Source organism: Leguminivora glycinivorella, chromosome 26 (assembly GCF_023078275.1).
Source record: "Leguminivora glycinivorella isolate SPB_JAAS2020 chromosome 26, LegGlyc_1.1, whole genome shotgun sequence".
In the NCBI taxonomy this organism is placed as follows: Eukaryota; Metazoa; Arthropoda; class Insecta; order Lepidoptera; family Tortricidae; genus Leguminivora; species Leguminivora glycinivorella.
Genome location: NC_062996.1, coordinates 5945766 through 5960107, shown reverse-complemented (window position 1 = coordinate 5960107; position 14342 = coordinate 5945766). Strand labels below are relative to the sequence as shown.

Sequence of the window (14342 nt, the reverse complement as noted above, 5' to 3'; positions counted from 1 at the left end):
CAGTCAACTATTTGAATTCTACTGACTAAACAAAACACACGCCTTCTTCAATGAAACGATATGTTACTTGGTCCGGGTAAACGCCCCATTACCCTAAGTTAGCAACATTAATATCGGGCCTGTGTGTGACAGCAGTGGGCATAACAAATCGCTTGCCGTCCCATGAGACTGTCCAATACATTCCAACTTTGCGTAAGGGTATAGAGGAATAAGTAATGGAAGAGTTGTAAGTCCATACATCAGTAAATGCGGGTTATTTGTATAGGCATAGTTAAGTGACATGTGACATCTAGCGACGAAGGTTAAACAAACTTTGCCACCGAGTGAAACACAAAAATTTCACCACACCAACAGAAACAAAATACTGACTATAAAACATCAAACTAAACCAAATCCATAAATCTATTCAATATTTTTGATTCAAAATCATCATTTATAGATAAATTCTACCAGCCAGTTCTCAAGTTCAAATTTGTAATACTAATAACATAAGTACCTAAAGCTTTCTCAGAGTAGGTATGCCATCAAAATAGCTGACTGCATAACTTGAATTGACTACAAAATTGAATATTTTAAAGGTTTCAGTTGTTATTCGATACAAACTCAAATTAGATGTAGATTCCTTCAATTTGTGTTTTTGTTCCTTCTCAAAGTGCCGTTGAACAAATGAGGCTTGAGCCTGCCTACGAAGTTAAATGCGGAAAAAATACGAGCACAGAGTAGAATAAACTTGCAGAGGAACATTTCTTAGTTTCTACATTGAATTCTTGACATTGTAGAATACGCTAAGCAGCAGCGTCGACGTGTCGTCAAATGAAATGGATTTGTATTTTCAGCCTGGCGTCCACTTAAAGCCTGGCGTGGCGTCCAATAGCCTCGCCGAGTCGAGTCGCATAAATTCGCCTTCTGCATTTCTTATGAAACTGCGTTCATTAGCGACGAGTCGAATCGCATTCAAATGTATGTATGAGGACTCGACTCGACGCGATGGCACAACGCTCACGAAACGAAAAACTCGTAGATATCTATCTCTGTCGCTCTTGCGTATTGGCGCGGCAGGGCCAGACTACCTTTCGCGGTGTTTCGTTTTCGTTTCGCGTCGTAGAAATGCCATTCGGCTATGAGGCCTGGAGTCCACTAAAGCCTGGCGTCCACTAAGAGGGAATCGAGCGTCGCATCGAGTTCTTAAAAGACTCCGCCTTAATGGATGCAGTGCATATGAAATGCAGAAAGCGAATTAACGAGGCTGGACTCGGCGAGCCTAGTGGACGCCAGGCTTTATGCGGAATCGAGCCCTACATTTGAATGCGATTCGACGAGTCGCTAGTGGCTAATAGCCGCAGTTTCATAAGAAATGCAGAAGGCGAATTAATGAGACTCGACTCGGCGCGAGCCTAGTGGACGCTAGGCTTTATGCGGAATCGAGCCTCATACATTTGAATGCGATTCGACGTGTCGCTAATGGCTAATACGCTAGGCTTTATGCGGAGTTTCATAAGTCGCTAAATGCAGAAGGCGAATTAATGAGACTCGACTCGGCGCGAGCCTAGTGGACGCTAGGCTTTATGCGGAATCGAGCCTCATACATTTGAATGCGATTCGACGAGTCGCTAGTGGCTAATAGCCGCAGTTTCATAAGAAATGCAGAAGGCGAATTAATGAGACTCGACTCGGCGAGCCTAGTGGACGCTAGGCTTTATGCGGAATCGAGCCTCATACATTTGAATGCGATTCGACGTGTCGCTAATGGCTAATACAGTTTCATAATAAATGCAGAAGGCGAATTAATGAGGACATTTTTTTTCACTTTTAATTTTCTTCTCTTTAGTGTTTGCTACTCTGAATTTTAATCTTCTGTGTCGATGCGAAGCGGAGATGTATCCTTGTTTCCATAATGGAAGTATTATTGGATGTTTTGTAATAGGAAAACGTATACTCTTGAAGACTTGAGTTCCTCATCCTCTCATGAAAGATTGCGTTGAAACCATGTTGAAACTGGGTTATGGAAATGGAAAAGAAATTTTGTTAACTTAAAAGGAATACTGGTTACAATGAATAATAGTTATTTGTTTTACAAGGGGGCAAAGTTGTTGTTTAACCGCACGTGCCAATATTGATACCCGAGAAAGCGAAAGATTCCAATAAAAGTGGAATCTTGAGCGTTGCGAGGGTTTCAAGGCACGTAGGTTAAACAAACTTTGCCGCCGAGTGAAACACAACATTTTTCACCACACCAACACGAACAAAATACTGACTATAAAACATCAAACCAAATCAAATATATCAATATAATCAATATGTATGATTTAGAATCATCGTTTACACGTAAATTATACCAGCCAGCTCAAGACATCAAGTTAAAATTTGTATGAAATTACTTTGCACTCTTGTGGATAAAATGCAATTTTGCTATCTGTTTTCGAATAGCAAAGTAAGTCTTTACCAATTGGTGTGGTGAAAATATGCTTTCACCACACCAACTGATAATTGCTTACTTTGCTATTCGAAAACAGATAGCAAAATTGCATTTTATCCACAAGAGTGCAAAGTAATTTCATACAAATTTTAACTTGATATCTGAGTTGACTGGTAGTAATCACCTATAAATGATGATTTTTAATTATAAATTTTGAACATATTGATAGATTTGATTTAGTTTGATGTTTTATAGTCAGTATTTTGTTCGTGTTGGTGTGGTGAAAAATTTTGTGTTTCACTCGGCGGCAAAGTTTGTTTAACCTTAATTCGTGCCTTGAAACCCTCGCAACGCTCAAGATTCCACTTTTTGAACCACTCGCTACGCTCGCGGTTCAATAATGGAATCTTTCGCTTGCTCGGGCTTCAATATTGGCACGTGCGGTTAAACAACAACTTTGCCCCCTTGTAAAACAAATAACTATTTTTCATTCTTCACATACATATGGTTTGATATTTGCTATCGCAGACGCAATGCGACATTTAGTACCGTCTGACCAAAAAGGGTAGTTATTAAAAAGTGGCAACATTGTATTGTCGTCCCTTTCAAACCAATATGTGTGAGAAAACGGGACGATAGTACGATGATGCCACTTTTTAATTTCCTTTGGTCAGACCATGGACCATTAGACCATTTTACGGACGTAAAGTTCAATACTAAAAAACTGTGATTCTATACTTTGTCAAACAAGTCTGTCAGTAAATAAGAACAAAGAAAACTATATGCATTCTTTTCTTTACTGTGCTAGAGAAAAGGATACCTATAGTTTTCTTTGTTCCTATTTACTGACAGACTTGTTTGACAAACTTTATCATCCACATTGACAGCTTTGTCTATGACCTCATCGACTAATCTGCCGTCAGTCGGATCGAGGCGCCCATGGCGAAAACATCTCCAGAAAAATAAGAAAATATTAATAACGATTAAATAAATAAATATGGCTCGTTGCCATTACGTCAAAAATGTGAAAGCTACGTATAAAAAGGCGCCCTCCTTAATTAAACGTCACACTGTAGTAAGTAGGCCTATTCTTTTTATAGACGGAGGGAAAAACCATTGAAAACTTTGCGAAAGAACCGTACGCCATTTAATTGAATTATCCGTGTCGTGGTTGACTAAGAACAGTTTACATTAAACACGGTGTTGCAAGAAAATGGCGACAAAGTACTCTTCCGCTGTTTTGCAATAGTTTTCTTAAGTTTGAGATTACTAACAAAGACTCTGTGATGAGTTTTTGGTTTTATGTAATGTATGTTACAAGGTACAAAGAGGATCGAGTATTATAGAGAGTTACTGTCAAAGTAAAATGTGTAATCACAGTGCATAGACTGCCCTCTCTCGACACAAGCTTAAAACTTTTGAACCTCAGTTTTGACAATTTGGCCCATATTGTTAGCTTGAATTTTAAAATGTCAAATATTAATATTAGCGCCATCTAGCCGATAAAGGTTGCCATCTAGGCTAGCTTTTTTCTTGAGGAACGTTTTTTTCTTAGACTTTATATGTCTATACGGAGTTACATATGTCTTTGCTAGGTTTTGCTCGGAAAATGGAAAAGTAAACAGCGCCCCAGCTGTTACTTACTAGAATTAAAATTACGTAGGTACTGTAGGTATCACGGAAGTATAACTAAAGCAGTAGGTACATTTTTCACGACGTTCAAATAGGGAACTTGACTGTAGTTAAAATAAAATATTTTTCCCCTCACCAGCTCGGAAACACGTGTTTTGTCCTTTAATACCAGCGGGTAAAAACGCATTTTATCCACTAGTGGGTAAAGTAATTTGACCTTGAATAACGTCAAATTAATTGCTTTAAAATTGATAAAAGTAGGCGAATCTAGTAATAAAAATGATTTACCACATGTGGAACTACTGGAAACAGTGATAAACGCATTTTTTGCGTTGTAGTTTCCTCGCTGTAGTGAGGGGAAAAGTTTTGTGTTACACTCGGGTGCAAATGTATTTTACTTCTCGTGTCTTAAAAAACTCGCAAGTTCAGGATTCTAATCTCAAACTTCTCGAATCTTCAACTATAGAATCCTTTTACTTGCTCGTTTTTCAATTCCACACTGATAATTATTCCATTAGATAATTATAGGAAAAACATGGACAGAAGTTATTTTTAAATCTAATTTCTATTAAATAATTCAGGTAGAAATGTATAAAGTAACTGAGTTAGTAGCTATATATTGGGAGTTCTAGCCCACTCCTAATGCTCCAGCTTCGCTTCGCTCGCTGTCGCAGTCGTGGTCCAGAAACCCCCAATATATAGCTCGTATCAGTGGGGTAGAACCCGTTTCCCTATACGTAGTCGTATCATTGGGGTAGAACACCGAGATGCATTTGGATTTTCTCGATACGTAGCCGTTAACGTTGTATTCAGCTAAATCCAAAATATTATGTTAAGTGAGGGTTGATTTTATGTTACGATAAAAAAAATGCAAAAGGCTTAACACAACGGGTACTGCTAGCATTGCACCCACCAGATCTTGTTCTATTTGAGAACCAGATCTCGTAACGCACCATCATAGCCCAGATTTGCATCGGGTAGAGGTTTGCCGGGCTAGGTTTATTACGGTGTTTTTCACACTCTCACAACACAGACTTGGCCAGAGACTGTAATGTTAGAGTATGGATGGGATCTCCAACGTTACTACGACCGTCTAGCAACATGGATCACCCGTGTAATACAGCACCTACCATGAGACAGGAATTTATTGCTGTATACGTCATCACGTATGTGTTTAACCGTCATCACGTTGTAGTGTGTCATGCATACATACCCTGCCCAAGGTAGGGTTATTAGAACCAAGTATGTTGCACACGCCACCGCGTTACCAAGTCAATGTCACAAGGTTGGCCATGCCTCGCAACATCGAAGAGGTAAGAGTACCTGAGACTATCGGTCGGTATAGCCACAGTCACTCCGACATGCCTTTCATTGTAAATTGTATATATACAAACGAATACAAAAAACTTCAATAGCGCGATGTAGACCTGACAATGTGATTGGTTGTTAAATGTGACGTTGGTGTTACGAGATTTAACGTAATTTGCCTTTACTAGTACCGATTTCAACCATAGTCCGATCGTATTCAAGTTCAAAATACATTTATGTAATTTTATCTTCATGTAAACTTAGTTCATAATGTAAAACCAACAAAACTTAAAGTAAGGTTAAATCAAAAAACAAAGTTATCCACTGAAAATAAAGCATAATTTTTATTTAAGTCTATAGTTACATACATACATATGATCGTAAGACTAACAAAGTACGTATGTATTAATACTCTAAACTGTTTATGAAACGTAAATAGTCGAACCTGCTATGCTTTGTCTTTGTCATACTTTGGATATAATATATAAATAAACAAGTGACGGAACATGCGATAACAGGTAGTCGAGTCCGATATGTTGATATGTAATAATCCGATTAAAGAATAAAATAAGAGATTGGTTACTGTTTCTACCTAAGTCATATACGCATCTAAGTTTATGAACATAATACTGATAAGCTTAATGAATGAAAAGTAATGGTAATACAGACTGATTAAATAAAAGATAGGATTTAAACCCTTATTTTTGAAATGATCTACAGGAAAGACGCGAACCTTTTTGCTTTTCACTATCGCAAATTCAAATTATTTTGACAAATAAGTCTATTGAAAAGAATAGTGTATTGAATTTAAGTTAATTACATTTATATATATATATATATATATATAATAGTAGTAATAGTAATAATTTTTTCTGCATATCAACAACTATTATTCGAAATGACGCTTCTGTTGTGTTAATCACAATGTGTCGAGGTATTTTATTTCAATCAACAATGTCGCTGATATGAGAATTGCATGTTACTTACTGAAAATGATGACGCTGTGTTTATTGTCCTATACCATGATATTATTTAACCAACATTCTAAAAAGGTGAGTTGTGTTTTATTGTATGAAGCATTGTTGTTCTTTAATGATTTTATAATAATTTAGTGTAAATAATTAATGCATATAATATGTTAATACATATTATATGCATTGAAGAAGGTTTGTTTTTAAGTTGTTTTCCATAAATGTTCAAAAATATTATAAGTAGTCTTGTCCTTGTATAGTGTGTCACTGACTTTCTTAATTACTCTGTGCCTTTAATTGTATAATAATTATTGTATTGCACTATCGCCCGACCCAAGGCTCCACGGAAGACCAGCGCTGTGCCACCATCAGTGTCAGAGCATATGTCGAGTGGTGTCCTTTTGCAACCACAAACCAAACCCAATGTAACTGATTTTGTACTGTTTAGTATGTAAGCCTCATATTGTATATTTTATTTGGCTGCAATTAATGTCTTTATTTTCTTACTTTCTTTCTTCTTTCAAAAATGTTTAATACTTACGTAGGTAGCACCCGAACTAACGAAAAACGATAGTGTTGATGGTATTTGTCATATATATATATACTGAAATAAAAATAAAAAACATTTTGAACTTAATCTGTAAGTACTCGTGGTAGCGGTCATATTTACACGTGTTGCAAGACTTGCGGTATTATTTGTTAATTCGATACTTTGTCGGCGCTTTGTGAAATACAAGTGGTAATATACTTTGAATATAAATTATGTGCTTCAATTTATAAAAACGATAATATTTATTTAAATTTATAATATTTAGATCTAAAGTTGAATGTCAGAACTTGGTTCTTTAGTCATATATTTATGTTTCGATTTAATATCAACTCATCAAATATTTCACTATAAAATAATGCGTTTTTATGCAACAATTTCTTTACTATTCTGTATTGCGACGTGAAGCTGCTCGTTATTTTTGTTAAGTGAGGAATCTGCAACTTTCAACTTCATTTAAAATGTTAGTAAGTATTTATAACCCTATATATCGAATCTCTTTAAAACTTTGATTTAAGTATTGTTGGTATATTTTTATTCTTTTTTGAAGGTCTGACTCCGAATGTTCAGTATACACGCGCACGCCCTCACCTGAACCGAAGAAGATTGCTACAAAGAATATCAAGAAAAGGAAATCATCCTCAGCCGCAAGGTAATTCATTTATTTTATATTAATTAAAATAATCCTTAGAGTTATATTTAACAGTTCCTGCTAGTCTAGTCGTTAGTGACTCTGTTTTCTAAGCTTGAGGTTACAGGATTTAATCCTGGTAAGGCATATCTGTGTGTTTATCACGTTAATTTATTTCTCAGTTATCTTATTCTCACCTATTTATAACGTTGTCAGTCATAACTATGAACTTGGTTTAGTTTTGTGTCAACATAATTATTATTAATTGACATATATTTAATATTGTTTTTCTTATTTAAGGTCCGAAGTTGAAACAGAAAATCGACGGGTACTACATTCATCCTCACCAACACCTTGCGCGCAAAAGAAAAAAACAACCAAAAAAGCACGAACGTCAACCAGTGAAAATAAGAATGTTGGCTCTAGGTACTACTTATTTTTAGTTGTTTTTAAAATTAAATTACTTTATTGTGATTGTGCAACTATAACATAATGTATTTGCTTGAAATATTGTAATTCTGTTTTATTTTTTCAGTTCTTCCAAAAAATCGCCTGAAACCGATATCTTCAAAATCATAAGAGAAGAAGAGAAGATCACCAGCGAGGGCAGTTCGAAAACCGTCAAGACAACATCATCGTTTACCAGCCGCGTATCGACAGGTTCTAGTCGACGCACTACGATAACAGACGGTAATTTTTTCATTGATTTAAAAGTGTATAACATTAATGATTACCAAAAATCTGAGCCTGAAGAACGTTATAAAAAAGCATTAGCGTCGGTTAAATTGCAATGTCAAGAGAATTCCTCCGAGTGGAATCAAATACAAACGTTCTTAGGTCAAGCCTTTAATATTTTTGGAGAATGTGAACCTGTTTATTATAATAATTATAAAAAAAATTAGTTGAATATTTTCAAATCTCCCACAGTAAGAGAATTCTATTTAAACAAAATTTTGTTATTTTTTATTCAAAGTTGTTGGCAAAATCAAGTTATAGTTAACAGCAAAGGTAGATACCTACGTCTATAACTAAATCTCGAATATGGTTTTTGCATTAAGAATATATCGTACGCTTATATAAATAGTTTGTGTACAAAAATAGATACTTAAAGGTTTTCAATATTTTATGTGCGAAAAAGTTTTAATGAATAAATACAGAAATTAATTTTTGTAAGATAAAAGGTTACTTTCTGTTAAATTTAAAGAATATTTTCGAATGCGATAATTTAATACTGCGACTTTATTTGATTTATATTTATAGACTTATACTACCATACTTTGCATAGTGTTAACAATTCATTGCATTCTTAATGAGAAGTCAGTCGAGTCAACTGTTTTGATTAATACAACGTATGCTAATAGTAAATAGATGTATTAAATTAGTGTTTGACAAATTACGGTTTCAAAATAGCCTAGTGAGTTTAGCTACATCTTTTGCATTAACATAATTCATTATGCCTTTCTGTGTACCGTGTAGTTCATCTGTAGACAAAAATAAATGGACAGGTCATCTTCGAAGCACTGCACATAAAACAACTGTATGTTCTAACAAATTACTTAATGATGGTGTTGAAGTAGTAGAGTCTGCATTTCGGATGCGCATTGCCACTTATCGTATATCAGCAACCAACGACCAAAGTCTGGCGTCTGTCGATGTGTTTATGAACTCTATTCGAAACAAAATAAAACGGCTTTTAGATAATTCACTTACGAAACATACGTGCGTAAAAGTAAATTTCGAGCTCTTTGGATTGTTTTTAATGTTCAAAGATAATAGTCAATCAATAAAATCATTTGGAACTAAAAATAAAATTTTATACTTAAGTTATGATTTTGAGTCACTGTTTTGCGAAGTTGTTAACTGTCTAAAGAAAAAATTTGAGGAATTTCAAGACCGTGATAGTGGATGGGCTTTTGTTAGTAACTCTCATTTAGAGATCAACATTAACAAGTATCAACCATTACGAGGTTCAAGCTATGTTGACCTGCCAAAGTTCATAAAAAACAAAAAAGCATGTATAAATATACAAAACAACGATCAATGCTGTTTTTTATGGTGTGTAACAGCGGCTTTGCATCCTTCTACAAAACACCCTGAAAGAGTATCATCTTATCCTAATTTTCGAGACGTTTTGAATATTTCTCAAATTTCTTTTCCAGTCACATTTGATGACATAAGAATATTCGAAAAAAATAACCCTATGATTTCATTGACGATTTTTGGTTTGAAAAATAATAAAATTGTTGTGGGCCCCCTTTACAAGTCTAAAGTATCTAGTAATCAGAAATGTAGAAAAAATATAAACCTACTTTTAATAGACGATGGTAGTCACCCACCACATTATGTTCTAATTAAAGACTTGAGTCGTCTTGTGCGCAGACAAGTAACAAAGCATAATAGTAAGATATACTTTTGCGAAACCTGTCTGTTATTTTTTCTCACGCAGGAAGAACTCGCAAATCACTTGTGTACTGGAATAGTTACCGTTTTACCAGAAAAGGGGACAGTAATTAAATTTAAACATTTCGATCGTAAACAGAATGTTCCATTCGTTATATATGCAGATTTTGAATCGTTACTACAACCAACTGAAACTAGTGACTCTGATACTGATACTAGTGATAGTCTTACCCCTAACACTACAACTTTGCATCATCATATACCAGCTGCCTTTGGGTATCATATTGTTTGTAACGCAGATCCGAGTCATAATCGTTATTTCTCTTATCGCGGTACTGATTGCGTCGATAAATTTATTGAGGCAATCTACAAAGATGTTGCTAAAATTTATAAAATTGTGAACAAAAATACCCCAATAATATGTAATGAGAATGACGAGCAAAACTTTTTGAACGCTAAACGTTGTCATATTTGTAACCATTTTCTATTTTCTGATCGGGTTCGAGATCACTGTCACATTACAGGAAGATATCGGGGAGCGGCACATAATATATGTAACTTACAATATAAACGTCCTTGTTTCGTACCTATTTTTTTTCACAATCTGTCTGGTTATGATTGCCATCTATTTATCAAAAAATTGGGGGAGGCACCTGGAAACGTCAAAGTTATACCTAAAACCAAAGAAAACTATATTTCTTTTACTAAATTTATCCCTATCGAGAATGAGTATTTTCAGCTTCGTTTTGTAGATTCTTTCAAATTTTTAGATACAAGTTTAGAAAAACTAACTACAACTATGCAGAAATCTGACTTTGTTCATTTACATAAATATTTTTGTAATGATGAGGAGTTTGAATTACTTACACGAAAAGGTGTGTTTCCCTATGAGTATATGAATAAATGGCAATGTTTTGAAGAAAAATACCTGCCAAGTATTGACTGTTTTCATAATTCGCTCACTGATGAGAACATTTCTGTAAAAGATTATAATCATGCGCAAAAAGTATGGCAACAGTTTAAAATTCAAAATTTAGGTGAATATACAGACCTATATTTGCAAACGGATGTTCTTCTGCTAACCGATATTTTTGAAAAGTTTCGCGCTACTTGCAAACAACACTATGACTTGGATCCTGCTTTTTATTTAACTACACCTAGCTTATCATTTGATGCCATGCTTCTGAAAACTGGTATTGAATTAGAGCTTATAGATGACTTTAACATGCTTAAGATGATCCAATCTGGAATAAGAGGGGGAGTCTGTATGACCTCTCTACGATATGCAAAGGCTAATAACATATACTTACCTCACTATGACTCATCCCAGATAGACTCATACCTAATTTATATCGACTGTAATAATTTATATGGTTACAGCATGTGTCAGTATATGCCCCTATCAGACTTTAGGTTTCTAGAAACCAATGAAATAAGTGCTTTAAATATCACTCAAATCCCTGATGACTCGGATTATGGTTTCATTCTAGAAGTTGATATTATTTACCCCAATGATTTACATGATAAACATAATGATTTACCATTTTGTCCCGAAAAATGTGTTCCACCAGGTGGGACGCATTATAAACTGGTACCTAATCTATATGACAAATATTTGTATGTGATTCATTATGTACATTTGAAAACGTGTCTTAAACATGGTTTAAAATTAAAAAAAGTACATAGAGTAATTACGTTCAAACAGTCCCCTTACTTAAAACAATATATTGATATGAATACAAGGCTACGTCAAGAGGCAACGTCTGTCTTTGAACAAGATTTTTGTAAATTGATGAATAACAGTATATTTGGTAAAACTTTAGAAAATACTGAGAAAAGGGTTGATGTGCGCTTAGTTAATCAGTGGACAGACAATGATAACACAACAAAAAAGAAAATCACCGCTGACAGATTAATTGCAAGGCCAAATTTTCACAGTGTATCAGTTTTTACTGAAAATTTGGTGGCAGTTCAATTGAAACCAGATCTAATAATTTTAGATAAACCGATCTACATTGGTTTCGCTGTACTAGAGTTATCTAAAAGTCATATGTATGATTTTCATTATTCAGTATTTAAACGTTTTTATGATACTCGTCTACAAATGTGTTACACGGATACAGATAGTTTTGTTTATTATATACAAACAAAAGACTTTTTTAAAGATTTAAGAATGCATTTTTTAACATATTTCGATACTAGTTGTTACGATATTGATAATAAATTTTTATTACCTGTTCAAAATAAAAAAGTGCCAGGACTTTTTAAGGATGAAATGAAAGGAAAAATGATTAAAGAGTATGTTGGACTTCGTTCTAAAGTGTATTCTATCAAAACAGTTGATAAAATTATTAAAAAAGCTAAGGGTGTGAGAGAACCTGTAGTATGCAAATTTGAGTTTTCTCATTACGTGAAATCATTATTTCAAGGAGATGAAATAAAAAGAAGAAACATATTATTTAAGTCGATTAAGCACAATATATTTACCCAAAGTGTAAATAAAGTCGCCCTTTCAGCTAATGATGATAAGCGTATGATATCTGACAACCAAATAGTGACGAAAGCTTGGGGCATACCTCAATACTTAATGTTTAATTTGTAATCAATTGTCATGTTTTGTATAAAATAAATTGTACTATATGCAGTCAGAGGTCATTAGTAAATTGAATAGCACATATAATTGAAACAACATTTTGATATTAATTTTATAAATCTATTAAAAACTATAAATATAAGTTGAAGATAATAACTAATTCAATTATATGTCCTAAAAATAAATCTTTCTTCTACTTATTATACTTATTGTGTTTTTATTTTAACAATATTATTCAGTGATGTCTTATGATAAATAAATATATTATCTTATTATTTTCTTGTTTTCATTTTAATTTACCTTAAACATTTCTATAGATAGTTTATTCATAAACGTGTTCATAAAACAAGTTGTGACTTGTTTAGGTAAAGACATACACACGTGTAAAGTTAAAGCTATCATATAACAGGATTGCGCATTTATATTTTGCTGAACAAACAATAGCTAACCTTTATAAGCGCAAAGTAATTTTTAATTGGTTACATTCGAATAGCATCAACGCGTCTTTATTATCCACTCGCAGACATAGACCTGGTAAGTTGTTTTTTAACTAACTACTTATTAAAATTATATATATATATATATATATTATATATATATATATTAAAATTATATATTATATTTTACAAATCAAATAAACATTAAAATTAATTTATTTGTGGTTATATACATTTTTGTTCGTTGTGTAATCTGATTTATCAATATTATATAATTTTTCGTTTTGTCTTAGGTTTTCAAAAAATGGCAGACAGCGAAGACATCCCAATTCCATTTTCGCAATATGCACAAGAGTTTGAGCTACCACAAGAATTTGACGATAGCGACTTATATAAAAAAATTAAAAAGAACATCGAAAACCCTAAAGCCAAGAAACGTAATAAAGTTAACATTCATAATAAAGTAGTGAAAAGGACTCAAGGACACCCACCATCTTTTGTGATAAATAATCATGAGATCAAAGGCAATAAACTGATCAAAATTCAAATAATCAACATAACAGAGGATGTAAGGGATCAAAACGATGAACAGAACGAAAATGTATTACTGAGCGCGCAGTATGTTGCAGGCGATAATTTTGATGAAATTATTGACAGCACAGAGGCTTTAATAAATAAAATTTCAAAAAAAATTTGTGGATACAGTACTAGTTATTAAAGTTGTATTTTAAATATTATATAAGTAATAAATATTATATGAGTAAGTTGTCGTTTTATTTATATCCATACTAACTAATAAGTTTTTCTTATGCAAATTATGTAAAATCTAAGCTAAAAATTAAAAATATAACATTTACTATAAAAAACTTATTAGGTAGTTATCAGTAGTTATATAGAATGGTATAAAAAAACTAATATAATTAATAACAAACATTTATTTTAAGAAACACATTTTGAATACAAATTAAAATTAGATTTGTCGATTGTCTAAATACCATTTTTTTATACATAAAACATTTTTTAATGCACAAGATTTTTTATGATACACACAGTTAAAAATACATTCATTAGTACAATATTTTTATACAGTTCTTTTAAATTAGGCACATCTTTTTCACCCAAATCTAAAATAGTGCATTTTGGATATAAATCTTTAATCCATTGAACTTTTTCCAAACCTTTAACGTAGATTGTCTTATCTTTTATATGGTTATCAATAAGTCTTCTAAATTCTCTATAATCAACATAACCTTCGTGCCATAAAATACCTAAATGTTTTTCAATCCATCTTGTCTGCCTCTTTTCACTTTCCGCCAATTTAGAAAAACGAAAAGGGGGTTTTATTAAGAAAACTTGAGTATATTCTAGCGTGCTGTATGCAAATTCTTTGACAATAAATTCATTTTC

At 33.2% G+C, this 14342-nt stretch overlaps 2 protein-coding genes across 2 annotated transcripts in view; one reads left to right on the top strand and one right to left on the bottom strand.

Annotated features, from left to right (window-relative positions):
- Positions 1-5022, bottom strand: part of LOC125240121 (RNA-binding protein Musashi homolog 2-like) — a 57571-nt gene extending 52549 nt beyond the window's left edge. The window contains exon 1 of the mRNA XM_048147968.1: positions 4962-5022. Coding sequence (XP_048003925.1) covers positions 4962-5022 — 61 coding nt within the window. The remainder of the gene's footprint in view (positions 1-4961) is intronic.
- Positions 5023-7054: 2032 nt separating this feature from the next.
- On the top strand, positions 7055-13693 carry LOC125239903. The gene is made up of 5 exons (XM_048147669.1): positions 7055-7066; positions 7425-7526; positions 7806-7931; positions 8041-8195; positions 13229-13693. The coding sequence occupies exon 5, from the start codon at positions 13240-13242 to the stop codon at positions 13651-13653; it is 414 nt and encodes a 137-aa protein (XP_048003626.1). The 5' UTR covers positions 7055-7066; positions 7425-7526; positions 7806-7931; positions 8041-8195; positions 13229-13239; the 3' UTR covers positions 13654-13693.
- The last annotated feature ends 649 nt before the right edge of the window (positions 13694-14342 follow it).

Coding starts and splice junctions, on each gene's coding strand:
- LOC125239903 (XM_048147669.1), top strand. CDS start 13,240: ATGGCAGACAGCGAAGACATCCCAATTCCATTTTCGCAATATGCACAA.